Consider the following 20846-nt stretch of genomic DNA (forward strand, 5'->3'; position numbering starts at 1 on the left):
TCTCCGGAATGGAATTGAACTGTTGCTTCTCAGCACCATAACAACACTGCCACAGCCGGTTCATGACAGCGGTGGAGATCATCGCCTTCTTCATCGCTCACAGGGAAAATTGTCAAACTGCCAGCACGTAAATGCCCTACTATGCGGTGACGGCTTCTGTGAGCTCCTGCAGATGTCTCTCACGCACCGCTTTCCCCATTTCCAGCCGTGCAGAAGTTCTTAAAATATTTCTGGTGGGCAGGGATTGGGGGAGTGAGGCCTGATGATTCTGGAACAGAGACGGCATCTGATTTGCCTAACGGCTCATCTCCTGGTGAACATCGGCCTGGTGTCCCGGCTCTTTCCCCTTCCTCCTCCACTCCTACTGGTCTCCCGGCCACCACCACTGCAGTGGAAAGAGCCACCTTACAGCTCACGAGATTATTCACTGCCCCGCGGGTAGGCAAAGACAATGTTATCCAGTTTCAAACGAGGAAATTACGAAGGGATCGATGACCGCTCTGAATCCAGAATAGGGGAGCCGCCGCTGGAGTGATCCGATCCTTTCACTGCACGTCAAGGGCAGAAACTTTTCTTTCTCTTCTGCTTCTTACCTCACCTCACCTCACCTCACCCTCAGCTCCTCCAGCCTCTCAGAGCTCCTTCTCCTGCCTTATCCCTCAGCACGGGGCGGGGACGCGATGCACTACTGTAGACGTTGAAAACCTGCAACAGCTGTTCCTTCAAGAAGGCTCAGCATCTGGAGGAAGCCCACTTACCCCGTCCCCCCTGAGACAGATTCCATCTAGAGTTGGGGAACCAGGAATGGAAGGAAGAGAGGGGATGCAACCAGTTACTCTCCCTGGGCCCTCTGGTCTGGAAATAATCAGGGAGGGGACAGAGATCTGTTTGCAAGGATGCATAAGGGTCCTCAGGTACACCATCTGGATCATCTGCCAGACTCTAAGTGTGCTGGTGTTGCCATCGGCCGCCTCAGGAAGCTGGGAGGCACTCGTGCCTCCTCTAGGAAGCCCCTCCTGTGAAATCATGAACGGACACCCAGGCGTGCAATGATTCAGACATTCGCCATGCTTCACAAATTCTTGCTGGCTTTGGAGGCACCCCTGGGTGAGGTGGGGAGACCTCGGAGGGTCCAAAGAAAAGAAGTGGGAAAGGATGAGACAGAGGGAGAGCCTCTAGGGAAATAGGGTACCTGGCTCTAAGATTAGAAGGCTGGGCTGGGCAGGGCAGGTTGGAGCATTTAACTTGGGGACCTTTTCAGTTCTCACCTGCGGAGGATGATCTCGCAGCGGTATCGAATGGGCCACAGGTGGCGCTCGGCTAGGGCGGGATGGTAAAGGAAGGGCCCTGGAGCTAGATAGGGATTCGAATCTCACCTCCACTGTCAAACCAGCATTAGGACCCCGGAGGAATCCCATAACCTCACCATGATCATTCTCACTGCTAAACGGGAGTGATAATAACAGTCACTAATTAAAAGGGTTCTTAGGGTATTAAATGAGTCTTAGTCCATGTGGTAAATTTGGAACAGCACCCGGCACACAGTAAGTGCTCAATAAACGTTAGCAAGGATCATTACGGTTAGATGGTGAGTAGAACTTTCTAAGCACTAGGTCTGAGAGCCTGGGACTCCGTTGCCAAGGGAGATGAGAGAACCTTTTCAAATATGGGAGCTCTGGCCCCGGGGATTGTCCAGAAGCGGAGTCTTGGCGCCTGCCTTTTCCTCACCTCACTCCTGTGACCAGGGGAAACCCAACCGCTGTGGCAGGGACGCCTTGGTCCCCTGAGCCTCCCCGGCTCGTCCACGTCTCCCGCGCGCCTCCCCTGGGCCTCCCTCCCGCCGCTCCACACCTGTCAGCCTCCCCGCAGCCTCCCTGTGGCCTGAGCCCTGGGCCTCAGCTGCAAACCCTCGGCGCCCTGGGTTCTGGCTCCCCGTGCATTGCGTATCCCCAGGCTGCTCTCGTAAACAAAACCCGAGCGTTGGAGCAGCCCCGCGGGCGGACGGGCGGGCGCGGGAGCTCGCTCGGCGTACTGCTAGCGCGCCCCGGGAGCCCCGGGAGAGCCAAGGGGCGATGGTGGCGGCCGCGGCGGCAACAGCAGGCTGCTCAGCTTTGTTATGAATAGATGAAAGAGGCCACCTACACAGTAACCCAAATTACGAGACCTTCCTCCTCCCTATCTCACCGAATCAAGAGGGGAGGGGAGATGGGCGTGGAGGGAGGGCGGGCGGGCGGGCAGGAGGCGGAGGGCGGAGGAGGAAGAGGATGAGGAAGGGGGCCAGTTGCATCCCACTTTCACAATGGGAAAGTGAAACGCACAAGCGCACCCAACCTCTCCAGCCCTCCCCGCCTGCCTCGCTCCCCTCCGCCCGTCCCCTCCCTTACCCTCCGCGCCTCCCCGCGAGCGCCAGCGCTGCACAGAGGAACTCTCCGGAGAAGGAGGGCGAGGAGGAAGCGGTGCCGGAGCGCGCAGGGCTTGCCGCCGCCGCCGCCGCCGCCGCACAGGCTGCCGGAGCGACCCCGCCGCGTGCCGCCCTCCCTGCTCTCCTTCCCGGGTGAGCCGCGGGGATGGGGCGGCCGCGGGAGCCCGAGCGCGCGCAGGAGCCGCCGCCGCCGCCGCCCGCGTCTCCGTCGCCGCGCGCCTGAGTCGCCGTCGCCGCCGCGCGCCCTGCCCGGGGGCGGCCCCCCCAGCCCGATGGAGGTCTCCCGGAGGAAGGCACCGCCGCGCCCCCCGCGCCCCGCCGCGCCGCTGCCCCTGCTCGCCTATCTGCTGGCGCTGGCGGCGCCGAGCCGGGGCGCGGACGAGCCCGTGTGGCGGTCGGAGCAAGCCATCGGAGCCATCGCGGCGAGCCGGGCGGACGGCGTGTTCGTGGCGAGCGGCAGCTGCCTGGACCAGCTGGACTACAGCCTGGAGCACAGGCTCTCGCGCCTGTACCGGGACCAGGCGGGCAACTGCACGGAGCCCGTCTCGCTGGCGCCCCCCGCGCGGCCCCGGCCGGGGAGTAGCTTCAGCAAGCTGCTGCTGCCCTACAGCGAGGGGGCGGCCGACCTCCAGGGGCTGCTGCTCACCGGCTGGACCTTCGACCGAGGCGCCTGCGAGGTGCGGCTCCTGGGCAACCTGAGCCACAGCTCCCTGCGCAACGGCACCGAGGTGGTGTCCTGTCACCCGCAGGGCTCGACGGCCGGCGTTGTGTACCGCGCGGGGGACCAGAACCGCTGGTACCTGGCAGTGGCCGCCACCTACGTGCTGCCGGAGCCCGAGACCGCGAGCCGCTGCAATCCGGCGGCGTCCGACCGCGACACCGCCATCGCCCTCAAGGACACGGAGGGACGCAGCCTGGCCACGGAGGAGCTGGGCCGCCTCAAGCTGCGCGGGGGCGCGGGCAGCCTGCACTTCGTGGACGCCTTTCTCTGGAACGGCAGCGTCTACTTCCCCTACTATCCCTACAACTACACGAGCGGCGCCGCCACCGGCTGGCCCAGCATGGTGCGCATCGCGCAGAGCGCCAAGGTGCTGCAGTTCCAGGGCCAGGCGGCCCTCGACTGCGGCCACGGCCACTCCGACGGCCGGCGCCTGCTCCTCTCCTCCAGCCTGGTGGAGGCCCTGGGCGTCTGGGCGGGTGTGTTCAGCGCGGCCACCGGCGAGGGCCAGGAGAAGCGCTCCCCCGCCACCACGGCACTCTGCCTCTTCAGGATGAGTGAGATCCAGGAGCGCGCCAAGAGCTGCTCCTGGGACTTCCAGACGGCCGAGCAAAACTGCGTAAGTCCTGCCGCCGGGACGCCGAGGGGAGTGCTCCCGGTGGGGAGCCGCCGCCAAGAGCGAGCGGGAGGGAGACCAGGTTGCCATTTACCAGGTCTGGGATTCACACGGCCGGCTGGCGGCCAGCGAGCCGTTTTCACGGGGTCTCGGAGACCTTCGGCTGCTCTAGAGCACAGCCAGAGGTCCCCAGAGGGAGCGTAAACGGCGAGGTGGAGAGGGTAGGAGTTTGGCTTAAAACTCTAGTGACTGTATCCCAGTGTCATCCTTCTCTGTCCAAATGACGCTTGTTTGGGGCTGAGCCGCCGCAGGCAGCCTACGCTCCCTTCCCTAATCGCCTTCCCCAGGTGTACGGGTGTTAGCAGGCGTGTGGCTTGACCCTTCTCAACTCGGTTGCCAAACACAGCGCCCTGGGCACAGAAGTCGGTGAACCCAAAAGGCATGCTGCCACACCCCAGCCGTTGCGCACCCCCCTCCCCGCAACACACGTGATGTGGTCTGAAGAGTTGGTAGCCTGCTCAACCTGGGTCAGTGCTGGCCTGGAAAAGCGGCCCACGCTGGGTGGAACGGAACCGTCAGCCTGACCTAGTGCGAGGGCGGGCGGGGGAGGCTGTGGCTCTGCCGTGGGGGCACTGTGGTCTCTGGGGGGAGAGGCAGGGGAGGTTGAGGTGGCTTTGTGGATGAAAGCTTCAGCCGGGAGGGAAGCAAGGAAAGATGTTGGGGTGCTACAGGCAGCTTCTGGGCTCCACGTTGCCGGTGGAGACTGTGGGGCGCAGAAGCACCACCCTTGTCTTGTGTCCAACCAGTAAGAGCACAGGTTTCCCCTGGGTTCTCAGGGCAGCCCCAGCTTGACTCTGGAGATTGGCAGCTCTTTGACTGGAAAATAAAGCCGCGGTTCAAGAGGGTCCAGTTGATGGGGATTATGGAGCCATTGTGCACTTCTCAGAGGCTGGTTTCCTTCCAAGGCTGCTGGCACATCGACTCCACATATGGCTCCTGAGAGGGGAGCCTGCTGAGAGCCTCCTTTATAACTGGACAGAAATCAAAGAGCAGAAATTAACGGCTACAGGTGTTGCCATTGTTTTGGTATAAAATGCGTCAGAGAGGAAGGGGAGAAGTCTCCACTTGGAAAATGTGTTGTATTGATACATTGTTGCATAAGCACACAGGAGAGCCCTGGCTCTAAGGTATGTTACTATATGTAGGGAAAGACACTCTCACCCCACCCCCCCCCCCACCCCTGTCTCTGAAAAGCACATCTCACCAAGTATTAAGTCCCATTATTCAGGGAGAAAAAAAACTGAGGTCTTTTGCAAGGCTCCTTAGATGGTCATTTGCTTTTCTCCCTCCTTGCCTGTCGGTTGTGTGCTGGGACACACACATAATGCCTTTCCTTAGTTACTGGTATAATTTTTTTAAGCATAGATAACAAATGATGCTCCCTGAATGCCTTCATCTTGCCATACACATATATTCAACATCTATTTTCATGAGAGCTTTATAATCTGAGAGCTCCAGTTTGGCAGAAACCATTTCCTTCTACTCCTCTGTTGAAAGACTTGAACATACCCGCCCCTCCGCCCCCCAGACGTTACTTAGTGCCAAGCTTCAGGCATACTTGGTCTCTGGGGTTAATGACAAGACAGCTCAGAGGCCCACAGCAGGTAATAACAGTGGAAGTCCGAGCTTTGCCATCTGACAGCTGTGTAGATGTGTGGAGCCAAAACATTTCTCTTGACTGCCTCTCTCTACCCGTTGGGTCCTGGAGGACTTAGTTCCCTTCCAAACCCAGCAGACATCCTGAGTGCACTCGCTCACAATCCACGTTTTGGGGTGGTCAGGTCTTCCTAGTTGCTCTGGGATGAGGAGGGAAGGGGGTGGGTCAGAGCGCTGTTTACCCATCTTCGTGGGAGCTTCTGGGAGAGAGGTTCCCTTGGAAATCAAGCCAGGGGTAAAAACCTGCAGCCAAAAATCTGGGGTTGGAAAAATAAATAATTAAAAGAGGTCCCTCCGCAGCATTTCTTGCTGCTGCTTATCAAGAACTCCCAGTGTGCTCAGAGCAGGGTGTTCTGAAAGACAGGGTCCCTACCTCCTGAGCTTGTCATCCAAGTTAAATAATATACTCTGCTTCAAACAATAGCATGTCATGGCTGCACAGGTGGGAGCTTGGAGTTTTGCATTTATTTTTTCATTTCAGTAAATTCCTTGCTGCTAGTATGCATTACAAAAGCCTTAATGGAAGTGAATTTCAAGAGGGGTTTGAATGGGGGGGGTGGGGAAGGAAGGTAGTTTTGATGAAAAAGCTGACAATTTTTCTAACCTATCAAATAGGCAGATAAGATACTCAGTTCAACAAATATTTGTTTGACGCCTGCCAGTGTAAGCAATGCTCTGTGCTGGGCGCTCCTGATTTTGCCACTGAAAGGACAATGGCAGGTTGCAGCCCCATTTAATGGGGTCATAGGATCAGAGTGCCCCTGGTTGTCACTCAGAACAATGATGTTATTTACTTGCCTTGGCTGTGCATTTCATTTTCAGGTTTTGAATGTATTTTGGAAAAGGCATGCTGAATTATAGGTGCCTAAAACAAGAGACTGACTTGAAACACTCTAGAGGGAGCCTCAATAGATTCCAACAGCAATTCTGCAGAGCAGACACAGTAATTTTAACAGTAATCCACAGGCAGTGAGGCCCGAGTGGCTGGATTTGCTGCCTTCTCCTCTCCTACTAGATGGCTCTCTCTTATTTTCCATCTTCAATCAACCACGGGAAGCGACAGGAGCGACTGGGTTGTGTTTTCTCCCCTTAAGTCAGTTGCTTCTCCTGCTAAGGATGAATTTACGAGGTGCTTGTGCAATGAGTGAGAAACATTCCCATTTACCTGATGAGGAAGCCCAAGATCAGTTGGGTCACTTGCTCAAGGTAACAAAACAAGCGTCTGAGCCTCCCAGCTTAAACTCGAGTCTTGAAATGTCTACTTCTGTATTCTTTCCACCACTGGAGTGCTTTTCAAACTTTCCCTTGAAAGTCCTAATTACAAAGGAAGCAACCAGCCTCCCCTACCATGGGGGGGTTGAGGCTGGAGGCTGCCCTTTGAAGTGTTCTAAAACTTTATGTGATTTTTTTTTTCATTCTGTTCCATAACCTCTCTGTGTGCTTGGGTTAACATATTTAAAAACATAGTAAATGCTTTAAATTCTGTACAAATTAATTAACTTCCTCCCCCTCTGAACTCCTGCTGTCCCTGGCACACCAACGTACTCCTAGAAAAGTGTACCCAAGTTTTCAAGTCTGCTTGTTCCACAGGTACTTGGCGGCCATATTTGGGTCCTGGAGTTGCTTGTGGTCTAAACATGGCAGCCACTCCTCGTATGGACACCGAGGGTAGTGTGGTTTTTGTTTTGCTTTTCATACTGTCGGCTAATAGGACTGACTTTTGTAGTTCATTCTACCCCTTGTGGGGAGACACACCCCTTCTTCCATACGTAATTCCAAAGCCTGATATAATTTAGCTGTCACACAGACAACCACAAAACACTCGCATGCTCTCCAGCAGATGGTAACACGAGATACTTCTAGCCATCACGTGCAGAAGAGATGTCCCACGACCACTCAGCAATGCAACCTTGTGCGTTGCCTCTTGACCTCAAAATCCACAGTCTTCCTGTGATGTTTATTCCTCCCTGTGGTTTCTGTGACGATCCTGTCTAGCCATTTTGCAATTTGTAGACGAGATGGTGAATTTTACCCCTGTACACGCATCTGAAACGCAGGGGTAGATTTAAATAAACCCAACACCCAGTTGGGGGGGGGATGGGAAGCAATCATAGCTACTATCTCCTGGGTAGTTACGATGGCCAGGCTTTGTGCTAAGCGCTTTACATGCCTTGTTTTCAGTTGATTTTCACAGTCTCCCAATGGGGCAAGAGCTGTAGTTATTATTATGATTTTATAGGTGAGAAAATTGAAGCCTGGAGAGTTTTGGTTCAGTTCCACAGCTGCTAAATGGCTAAAGATTTAGGACCTGGGTGGTCTGGCTTGTGGACCTGAGCTTGTAAATCACTGCCATGGGTAGTCCAGCACCGCGGATGTTGGGTTGTGTAGTCAATCCTAACACGCACGGAGCAAGCCAGGCCCTTGCAACTGCTCTGATAAGATCAGCTGTTTGTGGACATAAGACACGATAGGACAGAGGACCCTTGACTGTGAACTGAGTGAGTTTCTGGATTTTCAGACCGAATGACCAAAAGTTCAGACCCTGGGGGGGGGAGGGTATTAGCTCCTTAGCTGTCATTCTTTATATTCTAGACCGCTTTGGCATTCTTTATATTCAGACTCACAAACGACGTCCGAGAAACCAACAAGGCCTCCGAGGGCTGCTCCCGGACACGACGTAGCTCATGTCCTGAATCCCGAGATCTCAGCCTGTTAAGTCTGGGTTACAGGCACTCTGGTATTTATTAGCAGCCACGGTTAAAATGTAAGCCCTAGAAAGTCAGGAACGTGTAACCGTTTGTTCTCTGTTGAACCCGGAGTACCTAGCATATAGTACCTGACATGTCATTGGGGCTTGAGAAATATTTGTGGAATTAATAAATGCAGGGTCTCGGAGCATCATGTTGGAAATGTTTTCTGTGCTTAGCAGCAACATTTTCTTCAGTCTGGCCACTTCATACTCCCTTAACTATTGGCTTTGTCTTTTTTTAAATTTTTTAATGTTCATTTTTGAGAGAGAAAGAGAGTGAGCGAGCATGAGAGAGGGAGACACAGAATCCGAAGCAGGCTCCAGGCGCTGAGCTGTCAGCACAGAGCCAGACGGGGGGCTCAAACCCACGAACCATGAGATCATGACCTGAGCTGAAGTTGGATGCTTACCCGACTAAGTCACCCAGGCACTCCAGCCATTGGCTTTTTCTTAATGTGTGCATCAGGGCCCCTCTCTTTCCTAGTCCTAAGCTATCAGAGATCCTTCACCCCTCCAGCTCTTCCCAGAAAACCCCATTTATTGGAATAGCCCTTCCTCTGCTCTTATCAGTCTGCAACTTTGACCATAGAAACCCAGCATGGTTGGCACTTCTATGGCAAAACGTAATAACATCTGTGATCATGCCTTTCAGTGACAGGAGGAAGGGGCTTTGTTACAGAGCAATGGTTCTCAAAGTATAGTGTCCGAACCAGTAGCATCAGCATCACCTGGGAATTTGCTAGAAATGCACATTCTTGGGCCCCACATCAGACTTACTAAATCAGAAACTGGGGACAGGATTGGCAATCTGTTTTAACAAGCCCTCCAGGCGATGCTAATTCACACTCAGGTTTCAGAACCACTGTGGTAAGGTGACACAATTTTCCTTGTCTTCTGGCGGAGGCACCTGGAGTAAGAACCTGTCCTATTTTTTCTGTTGCAGTTTTACTTAGGACCGTATAAAGTGACCAGCTCATTCCACTACCCTTATATTCCTTATGCTTTTCTTATTGAGGGATGATTAACGTAACATTATATTATTTTCAGGTGTCCAACATTGATTTGACAATTCCATACGTTAGTGAATACCACAATAAACGTAATCACCCTCTGTTGCCATGCAATGTTGTTATAGTATTATTGACTATATGGCCTATGCTGTGCTTTTCATCTCCGTGACTTATTTTGTAACTAGAAGTCTGTACCTCTTAATCCCTTTTATCTATTTCACCCATCCCCCAACCTACCTCCCTTCTGGCCACTACCAGGTCTCATCCTTTTTTTAATAGCTGAGTAATGTTCCATTGTATATGTACCACATCTTCTTTATCCATTCTTCTATCAATGGCCCCAGGGCTTGCTTCCATATCTTGGACAGTGTAAATAATGCTGCAGTAAACACAGGAGTGCATATACCTTCTCAAATTAGTATTTTCATTTCCTTAGGGTAAATACTCAGTATTCCAGTAGAATTACTGGATCATATGGCAATTCTATTTTTGACTTTTTGGGAAACCTTCCTACTGTTTTCCACAGTGGCTGCATCCATTCGCATTCCCACCAACAGTGTACCTGTACCAAGTTTCCTCTTTCTCCACATCCTCGCCAACACCTGTTGTTTGTTGTGTTTTTGATTTTAGCCATTCTGACAGCTGTGAGGGGATATATCGCTGTGGTTTTGATTTGCATTTCCCTGGTCATGAGTGATGTTGAGCATATTTTCATGTGTCTGTTATACACCTCCTACTCTTCTAATTGCGCAAAGCAAATACCTAGAAAACCTTCTAAAACCTTTCCATTGGGGGCTTGTAGTCTGAGTCTCAAGAACCTAAAGGTCACAGTTTAATTAGCTCCATCACTCTTGTATATAGCAGTTTGTTTGCATTTCATTCCAGAATGTGGTGGGGATTTCTAGAATCTTCCACTCTGCTGTACATCAGAACCAGTTCCACTGTCGAAATGTCCATATTGAAATTCTCTGAGGATCTACTCTTTATAGCTTCAATCCTGGTAGGAATTTCTATATTAGGCAGAGTCGGTTGCATGAAAGAAACATCCGCTTCAGCTCAAATAAGGGGATGGGGGTCTTAGTGGAAAGAACTATGTGGAATTATGTGGAAATCTAGGAATAGGAGCAGTACTGCGAAGTGGTTACATGCACCGGCTGTGGAGCCAGGTCAGTTGGGACCAAGGCTGCTGCATATGAGTTTGGGACCTTAAGCAAATTATTTAACCTTTCTGTGTCTCGGTTTCTTTGTCTATATAGAGGCATCGTATTTGCTTCATAGGGTTATTAACTGGATTAAGGAGTTGATATGTCTTGGATTAACACTACCTGACCCATAGTAAATGCTACGTATGCATTTACTGTCATCAGCATCATCATGATTAATAGCAAATAGGATGGGCTTTCCTTGGAATTGGAAGGAGGTTCTGGACCCAAGGCACCTGGCAGAAGCTCAGCGGCAGGAGGTGATAGAGGCTCATTCTAAGGTTTCACTGTCAGCATGACTTAGCACGGCCACTTCCCTCTGTCCTGCTACCAGATGGCCTCGTTTTCCTCAAACATCTGCCCCTCGCACCCTCCACCCGAATGCTACAGACTGCTTTAATACCCACTCCGCCTCTTGATGGTATTTAACCCTCTGTATTGGCTACTCAGTGGCAACACCTTTCTGTATTATTTATTCAAATGACCAAGAAAGAGATAGCGTTGGGGTCCAACTCAACTTTTCACGTCTGATTAGAGCCCTCATTCTGAGTAGGAATTTCTTGTCCTCGGGGGATATACTGCCCCTTGGTCCAGTCAGAAGAAGGGGATCAACATGGCCCCCAGAAGGCCCAGTTGGGCAGATTCCCTGAGAAAGGAATGGTGAAAGGGCCACATCATGACATCCATGTTGACGACAGCAGCGTGGCACCATCTCTGTCTCCCTTTAAGCTTCTTGATGTTCTCTGTCTTCCCTGAACATGTGGTGTGGCACATCGCTGATAAAGACTGAGGTCTGCTCTGAGAAATCCCACAGTCTGTGGGGGGGTGGGGGGTAGGGGCGGGCAATTTGGAGGCGTTACGGGTCTGACCTGTTTGTGGGAGCGGGAACGTGGTAGTATTCAGTTGTTTGCTTCGCTTCTTGTGAAATGTGCTCATAGTTTTTTTAGTTTTAATTTTCTATTTTGATGGAAGTGCTAATTTTCATACTGTCACAGAACTCAGTAGAATTGCGACCTTTTCTTCCCCACAATCTGTGGTTGAGTTTCATACTGGTTTGTCCACCTAGTCGTTACAGATACCGTTCTCCTTGGAGGAGTTATGGGGATTTGACCCCAGGAATCCCAGCCTCACTACCCTGGCCAGTGCTGTCATGCAGAGGTCAGCACACCTCTCCTGCAAAGGTCAAATCGTCAATACCTTAGGCTGCACCTGCCACACAGTCTCTGATGCATTTGCTCAACTCTGCTGCTATCGTGTGAAAACAACCATAGACTATACATAGAAACAAATGGGACAGTTTTCCAGTAAAATGATGCACACTGAAATCTGAATTTCATATAATATTCGCTTATGAAATAGTCTTCTTTTCATTCCCCACCCACCTCAGCCATTTAGAAATGGAAAAAAACCATTCTTAGCCCCTGGGCCATTAAAACAAACAAACAAATGAAAATGAGCAGTGGCCAGATTTGGTCCCCAGGTGGTAGTTGCCCATCCCGCCATTATGCAGAGGGTGAGTGTGAAACAAGCCTTCCCAATGCCAGGAGATGTGGTGAGAGAGGTGGCAAAAAGAAGCTGTGGGAGCCCCTGGAGGGAGCGTCAAACTCGGGCTTCAGAGAGGTGATGCCGGAGTTGTGTCTTGAAGCCAAGTGGAGGAGGCAGGGAAGGGCGTTCCAGCGAGAGGGAACAGCTTGGGCACAAGCAGGACGTTGAATAAGCTTGTGAGCCGCAGGTAGCTCACCCTGGCTGGGGAGTGTCCAGAAACAAGTGTGCAGGGCCAGATGGCCACAGGCTTAATGAGACAGGCCAAGACGGCTGGATTTTATCCTGATGGTTGGTCGTTTTCCGACTTTCCAAACCTGGTCTTTACCATAAATCTTCCCCAGGAGCTTTATACGAGAAAAAGGTTGGCATCTCATCATTGACCTGCTGTTCTGGGTGAGACCGATGGCCAGGTGCTGGGACACAGCATGCAGCAGGGGTCGGGAGGTTCCCTGCAGCCTGCGTACCCCACCCCCATGCCTGTCCCTGAGGCATCTCAAAGGAACTTGTAGGATTCTGCTGAACAGGGTGTGAAAACCATGGCTGCGGCTAGTGGAGGACAGGAGCAGACAACATGCAGACATGATCTGATGGTGTTCCACACTGAGCACGCAGAAGAATGGAGAGGCAAAACAGCTGATGAGAAGGACACTCACTGGTTCAAACGAATGATTTCTTGAGTCTCTATTGTATGCCTAGCACTGGGTGAAAATATTTGACACTGGTAAGTAGAATAGACAACATGTAGCAAGTAAAGGAGTTCTTTTTATATTAAAATGATAGCACCTATAGAGCACCTACTGTGTACCCAGTGGTGTTCTAAGCATTTTATAATATTAATAGAATATTAACTCCTTGAATCCTCACCACAATTGATGAGGTGGGTAATATTATTACTTCCATTTTACAGACGAGGAAACCGAGGCACAGGCAGAGATTAGGACTGCATATGAGCTAAGCAGGTGTTGGGGAAGGGTCTCTTTAAGGAGGCTGAGGGGACACCAGGAAGATGAGAAGGGACGGTTGTAGATGCCCCTGTGGAGAACTGGGCTGCAAACACTCCTGGCACCCTGGAGAGCCCAGAGGGGAATGGCTTGGTCGCCTTGAAGAACGAGGGTAGCGTGGTTGGGTCCTGGGGAGGTGGTGAGGGAAGAGGAGAGGGGAGGAGGCCGGAGAAGACGGCAGCAGCAGGATCCTGTAGGCCTCACAGGCTACGGGAAGGAGAGGATATTGTATTCTTTTTTTTTTTTTTTTAGTCTATATTTTTGAGAGAAAGCAAGTGAGAGCAAGGGGCAGAGAGAGAGAGAGAGAGAGACAGAATCTCTGCACTGTCAACATAGAGCCCCACATGGGGCTGGAACTCACAAACTGTGAGATCATGAGCTGAAACCAAGAGTCTGACGCTTAACGGACTGAGCCACCCAGGCACCCGGAGAGGGTATTTTCTCCTCAAAGCATGGAGGGGCCTGGGCAGGGCAGTGAAGTGATTGGGTTTGAACCCCTAGAGAATGGCCATTCTGTGGGGCATGGATGGGAGGTTGGCACTGGTGGAAGCAGGGAGACCTGCAGTAGGCTCCTGAAGTCATCTGGGCAGGAGATGATGTCGCCTTGGTCTGGAGGGCTGATGGTGAATATGGAGAGAATCCCGTGGGATTCTGTGGATTACCAACTGAGGAGTGTGGACAACCTGAACCCAGCTGGTGGCAGTGACGGTGGAGAGGACACATAAAAGGAAACAGCTTTCTAAGAGGTAGGAACAGAGAGGTTTCGGTGACCAGTTAGAAGACAATTCTGTGTTGGTTTTGAGATGCCTATGGGACACCCAGGAGGAGCCACCAAGCAGGCAGTTGGCAGTGAAATTAGGGATTGGGGATGTGCGAGGCTCTGTTTGGGGCTCAACGCAGTGCTATTTGGACTGTGTGTGCCTTGAGGGGTGTGACTGGGTCTGTCTCCCAAGCATCATAAGACCGTCTCACACCCAGTGGGCCCTCCATAAATGTTCATTAAACTGACCAAGTGTTCTCCATTTGGTGGAGAAGATGGTGATTATAGCACAGTGAGCTAAGAGTTTCCAGGAGGGGGTGACACTGGAGCTATGTTGATAGGAAGCCAGGTGGCCCAGAGGGAAGGGCATTTCCCTTGTTGTTCCCCCGTCAACCTGGTCTTGGAAGAGTCCGCTAGAGAAGCAGATTCTCGAACACACCAGCTGTTCCTAATCATTGCTCATTGACATCTTCCTGAGGCTCCTTTTTCATCAGTGACCAGTCTTAAGAGTCGTATTCCAAGTGCTGACCCTTCTTCTCTGAGGCACCAGGAAGGGTACGTGGTCCCGAGCAGTCAGCAGTTGTAGGTGTCCTCGAGACCTCCTGTGTATAGCAATATCTCCGTGTCCTCTACCCCAAGGGCTCCTCCCTCCCATGGAGCCCATGTGCTGTGGACTTCTGTGAAGCATGTAGATTCTTCTCAGAACAATGGCTTTAGATGCATAAAACAGAGAATTACAACATGAACCGATTTTATTGATACAAAGATATCTCAAATGGTGTTTTTCAATTTGAGGTATAGTAATATATCTCAACACACTAAATAGCAAGATCTAGCGTCAGTAACTACCATAATTTCAAAGTAGAGATGAGCATAAATGGTATTTTGAGATCTCTGAATAACTATAAAATGATATGGATATATCTGATTTCTTTTGGTGACGAAGTCGCGGGTTCAATTAATACTACTGTGTCCTAGGCACATGAAAAGATGCTCAACGTCGCTCCTCATCAGGGAAATACAAGTCAAAACCACACTCAGATATCACCTCACGCCAGTGAGAGTGGCCAAAATGAACAAATCAGGAGCAAATAGATGCTGGAGAGGATGTGGAGAAACGGGAACCCTCTTGCACTGTTGGTGGGAATGCAAATTGGTGCAGCCACTCTGGAAAACAGTGTGGAGGTTCCTCAAAAAATTAAAAATAGACCTCCCCTATGACCCAGCAATAGCACTGCTAGGAATTTACCCACGGGATACAGGAGTACAGATGCATAGGGGCGCTTGTACCCCAATGTTTATAGCAGCACTCTCAACAATAGCCAAATCATGGAAAGAGCCCAAATGTCCATCAACTGATGAATGGATAAAAAAATTGTGGTTTATATACACAATGGAGTACCACGTGGCAATGAGAAAGAATGAAATATGGCCCTTTGTAGCAACATGGATGGAACTGGAGGGTATTATGCTAAGTGAAATAAGCCATACAGAGAAAGACAGATACCATATGGTTTCACTCTTGTGTGGATCCTGAGAAACTTAACAGAAACCCATGGGGGAGGGGAAGGAAAAAAAAAAGGTTAGAGTGGAAGAGAGCCAAAGCATGAGAACAAACTGAGGGTTGATGGGGGGTGGGAGGGAAGGGAGGGTGGGTGATGGGTATTGAGGGCACCTTTTGGGATGAGCACTGGGTGTTGTATGGAAACCAATTTGACAATAAACTTCATATATTGAAAAAAAAATACTGTGTCCTGCATTCATAATTAAAGGAAATGCTACATTTCAGTTGGAGTTAGCTAAAATACAGTTGACCCTTGAACAACATAGGATTGAACTATGCAGGTCTACTTGGATTTTTTTTTTGGTAAAGAAACATAAACGTTTTTCCTTATGATTTTTTAAATAATGTTTTCTTTTCTCTAGCTTACTTTATCTTTTTTTAATTTAAGTTTTAGTTAACATACAGTGCAATATTGGTTTCAAGAGTAGAATTGAGTGATTCATCATGCGACACCCAGTGCTCATCACAAGTGCCCTTCTTAGTACCTATCCAGCCCATCCCCCCCCCCACTTCCCCTCCATCAACCTTCAATTTGTTCTCTATCATTAAGAGTCTCTTGTGGCTTGTTTCCCTCTCTTTTCTTTCCCCCCACCCTCCCATGTGTTCATCTGTTTTGTTTCTTAAATTCCACATGAGTGAAATCATATGGTATTTGTCCTTCTGATTGATTTATTTTGCTTAGCATAATTCTAGCTCCATCCACGTCGTTTCAAATGGCAAGATTTTATTCTTTGATGGATGAGTAATATTCCATTACATGCATATATATGTGTATATGTGTGTATACACACACACACACACACACACACCACATCTTCTTTATCCATCCATTCATCCATTATCATTCATCAAAACATTTGGGCTCTCTCTATAGTTTGGCTATTGTTGATAGTGCTGCTATAAACATTGGGGTGCATGTATCCCTTCAAATATGTATTTTTGTATCCTTTGGGTACATACCTAATCATGCAATTGCTGGATCATAACGTAGTTCTATTTTTAGTTTTTTGAGGAATCTCTATGCTGTTCTCCAGAGCACCAGTTTGCATTTCCACCAACACTGCAAGAGGGTTCCCCTTTCTCTGTATCCTCACCAACACCTGTTGTTCCTTGTGTTAATTTTTGCCATTCTGGCAGGTGTGAAATGGTATCTCATCATGGCTTTGATTTATATTTCCGTGATGGTGAGTAATGTCATCTAACTTACTTGATCTTAATACAGTATATAGTATATATAACATACAAAATATGTGTTAATTGACTAAGGCTTTGGGTCAACAGTAGGTTATTAGTTAAGTCTTGAGGGAGTCAAAAGTTATACACAGATTTTCATTGGCACAGGGGGTTGGTGGCCGTACCACTTGTGTTGTTCACGGGTCAACTGTAATTTATTTGTTTTTATCCAATTCCATGTATTCTCTGAATTGTACCCATGAATTATAGATATCCATGGAACCCCTCCTCAAAGCATTCATTTCAGTCACTAAATGCTTCCGAAAACAGTGACAGGAAATGTAAAGTGCTGGATTTTCTTTCAAAAACTCATTCCATTGGTTTTGTTTTATAAGAGGGGTTTATTCCCATTTGTATTTTGCAGATCAAGCGCTTGGTCAAGAGCGAGTGCTCCATAAATGATGGTTGGGCTGGCGGATGGCAGATAGGTAGACAGGTGATGGTGGGTGGAGAGAAGCCTCGGGCAGGTTAAATCATCTGCCTAAGACTCACAACTTATGAGTGATAGAGCTTGAACTTGAACCCACATTTTCTAAACTCTAAATTTCTTCTTTCTGTTCTTCCATGCTACCATTATGCTGTTTTTATTTTAAAGAGTTAACCCAGTGTGAAGCCATGTTCATAAATTATGCTGTTCTAATAATGAAAAAAAACAGTCCAATTATCCTTTTTTGGTCAGAGAACACCTAAAGTACTTTGTTCCTATGTTAGAGCCATATTTTAAGTAAACTGACTCTGTAGACTGCCTGCAGACCGAGACGGCAAGAGACCCAGAAATTTTCTCTTACGACTTGTGGATGAACTATGGATATAAACTTTAGAGAAGGCCGAGATGCATGATAGTGGGAGGTGTGGGGTAGTTTAGTACTGCTCCCGAAGGCAGAACCAAGGTCCAGTGTTTACAAGGACAAAATTTGGCTCAACTGAAGAACTCTCTAATGATTAGACCTACTTAGCAATGTACCAACATTGCCTGGTAAGATATTGACTGAAAGAATTCAAACATTGATCCATGTGTTTATTCATGCATTCAATAAACATTTATTGACAACCTACTACATACCAGATGCCTAGGTACCTGCCGCCTTCAAAGTATGGAATCCGATAAACTGTTGTTAGAGCTTAGAGTCTACTGGGAGACAGATAACAAATATAATTTTAAAACAATCTTGAAGTAAAAAAGTGGAGTGCTAGGATTCATAATAACTGGGACAAGGATGGAACGATCTATAGTTATGTGTCCACAAGGAGGTGACTTTGCATTTGAAACCTGAAAGATTAGAAAGACCCAACCTCAGGGGAATGAAGCGTGAGGAACTAGAAGTAGCATGTGCAAAGGCCCTGAGGCAGAAATATGGTAACGTGTTAAAAAGTCTGAAGGAAAGTCACTGTGGGACCTGAAGTGGAATGGAAGAGAGGGGTGGTAGAATGTGAAGTCGGCAGGGATGAGCTCGGGTAGGATCTGGGGAGGCACTTGGATTTAGTTCTAAGTGTGATGGGAAGCCAGTAAAGAACTCTAGGCAAGGGAGTAACACTGCTTATTTTATATTTAAAGGGTCACTCTGACTGCTGGTCAAAGAAAGATTGTGGGTTGGAAGGGAGAGACCAGGAGGCTCTTGGAGTAGGTCAGGAGCAAGATGGAGGTTGCTTAGACTGGGTGGAGGCCGTGGAGATGGAGAAGACAGATGAGATTGTTGGTGAATCTGGCTGAGATTTTTCATGTATGGCTGTGGGGAGTGGTGGAGAGCATGAGGCTGAGGGTGATTGGTGGTGCCTTTCATCATGATGAGGAAGGCTAGGGAGGAACAGGGTTGGAGTCAAGAAACATCTAGATCATCATTTTCCGGCAACTCTGAACCCTTGTGATAGACTGCCGTGGCTCTCAAGAATGATTCCGTTTATTTGGTATGTAGAGATGTGGGGGACGGAGCTTTTGTACTCGTCAAATGATGGGATGGGGGCACTATTGGCCTTTTCTGGACAGGGATCAGGGATGCTAAAAGTCTCGTATCGTGCAGGACATCTCCCATAATGAAGAAATATCCCATCCAGAATGCCAGTAACTTCCTCATGGAAAAACATTAGTGGACTGAGAGGTTTTCAACTCTAAGAATGTAGAAAAATGTATTCTTCCCCCCACACTGTCGGCCATTCATCTCTTTTTGTGAATTATTTGAGTCAGGTTCTTTTCATAAGTAATTGGCTGAAATTAGCCACAGGGAGCAGATGGAGATTTCCCTGGAGGAAAGGGTGTAAGCAGGAAGAAGGAAGGCTAAATCTTGGAGAGCAGGACTTTGCTGGTGGGTAGGGCTTTGAGACTGAGGGACACTGAGGGCCTTGAAGGGAGGAGAGAAGGAGGAAGGGCAAGTGGGAAGGTGCAAAATTCAAACTTGGCTCTCTGTTTCCTGTGGTTCCACTGTGCGCTCCCTGATGCTTGCTGGTGTAGAGGCTGTCCGGCTCTTCCCCTAAACTTTGCTTCTCCATCCCTCATGCACACTTTGAACTTTTCCTTTTGATCATTTGCATCCCCAGTATAAATTCTTCCTTCAGATGATCAGAGAGATGCCGTAAACTTAGACTCCAAGCAACGCTGCATACTCTAGAAGAATACAGAAAAGCAACAGGAGTCCTAGTGGCTAATGAAGTTACTATCTTGGGTGAAAAATTGTTCTTTCCATCTCTCTAGCTTCATAAAGGTTGTTTTCTTATTTTCACATGCATAGTTTCATGTGGGCCTCACAACCATGCTAGTAGGCTGGGCATATGTGTTACTGTATTCATTTTATAGATTTGGTCATTGAAGTTCAGGGGCTTCCCCAAATCAAGCAGCCTGTAAGGGATAGAGTGGGAGGAGAGAGAGAGTGCGCATGTCTCTGGGCACGTGCACAGAACTTCAGTGCAGGGCCCCTACTAAGATTCCCCAACTGCACGTGGGCCCCTGGTAAGTTATGGGAAATGGTGAAGAAACTGTTCAACGTAAGTGGATGCCAAAGGAGAGCGGAATACAAAGTTAATTGCCCAAGAGCCATTTTATCAAGGTATAAGTAGTTGATAGGCACGAAGTTGGTATTTTCCATAGCCCCATAAGGAAAAACCAAAAGGAGCAAGTTTTTTTTTTTTGTTTGTTTGTTTTTGTTTTTGGTGTTTTTTTTTAGCACATTGGGAATAAAAGACTTAACTCTTGCTGGGTCCCTAACACTTGAGGCCCTACTTTTGTGCACATTTCCTGCAGCTGTCCCCATAAGAGCTGCAGCGTGGCTGTGAACACCCTGCAAAGGCTTGATGAGTCAAACCATCTTTCATATGGTGGGAGCAGGGCCTCAGCGTTACCCAAGTCCAGAGGGTGCCACTCAACCCTAGAATACGTGACTGGTGCCCCCTGGAGTTGTGCGGCACCCCCAGGGAGTGTTTACTGTCGATGAAAGGTAGTATAAGGGTGCTGCAGAGAGGTCGAGCTGTTTCCCCTTGTGATAAGCCCACTACCTGTACACACACACATACGTGCATATGTGCGCGTGCACACACACACACACACACACACACACACACTAGCACTCATGCCTTCACAGTAGCCTTGGTTCCACTTTGGTGTATTGAGCTCAAGCCTCTCTCTTTTTTCTTTTAATTAATTTTTTTAATTTATTTTTGAGGCAGAGCAAGCACGTGAGCGAGGGAGGGGCAGAGAGAGAGAAAGGGACAGAGGAGCTGAAGCAGGCTCTACGCTGACAGCAGAGAGCCCAATGCGGGGCTCGAACTCACGAACCGTGCGATCATGACCTGAGCGGAAGTCGGGTGCTCAACCGACTGAGCCCCCCAGGCATCCCCCAAGCTTGTCTCTTTTTGAGCCCAAACGCTGAGACGAAGTAGCTTCTTCCTCAAACTGGGAAAACTTTCCCTTCTAGAGAGGGCTAAAGCATGAAGGCATGACGTTATGGTTAGACATGGCAGACGGCAGAGAAGCACAATGACAACTCTGAGGAAACCAAGAAAGCCCAAAGGGGAGACAAGGTTTAGAGCTAAATCAAGATTGGATTTTGTCATGAAAGGCAGAACTGGCAAAAGCATCATTACAAGGCATTAACCTTGTTACACACAGACGAACAAGCAGAGGCTGGGATTCAGAAATAAATTACACATAATAAACTAGACAGAATAGGCTGAGAGCAACATTAGTGATTATGCCCTAAGGGGAGAGAAGGGCAAGATAGAAAATAGGCCAAAAAAAAGAGTAAGAATAATCTCTGGACACAGGGGGCCGACTGCACTATTTCACCCCTTTTTCGGCTTGACTCCCTGGGTATTAACTTCAC

At 49.1% G+C, this 20846-nt stretch overlaps 1 protein-coding gene across 1 annotated transcript in view; it reads left to right on the forward strand.

Annotated features, from left to right (window-relative positions):
• The first annotated feature begins 2272 nt into the window (after positions 1–2272).
• The window catches only part of PLXNC1 (plexin C1), a 147405-nt gene continuing 128831 nt past the window's right edge, over positions 2273–20846 (forward strand). Inside the window, exon 1 of the mRNA XM_027071096.2 lies at positions 2273–3759. Coding sequence (XP_026926897.1) covers positions 2695–3759 — 1065 coding nt within the window. The 5' untranslated portion in view covers positions 2273–2694. The remainder of the gene's footprint in view (positions 3760–20846) is intronic.

Source organism: Acinonyx jubatus, chromosome B4, assembly GCF_027475565.1.
Source record: "Acinonyx jubatus isolate Ajub_Pintada_27869175 chromosome B4, VMU_Ajub_asm_v1.0, whole genome shotgun sequence".
Taxonomy (NCBI): Eukaryota; Metazoa; Chordata; class Mammalia; order Carnivora; family Felidae; genus Acinonyx; species Acinonyx jubatus.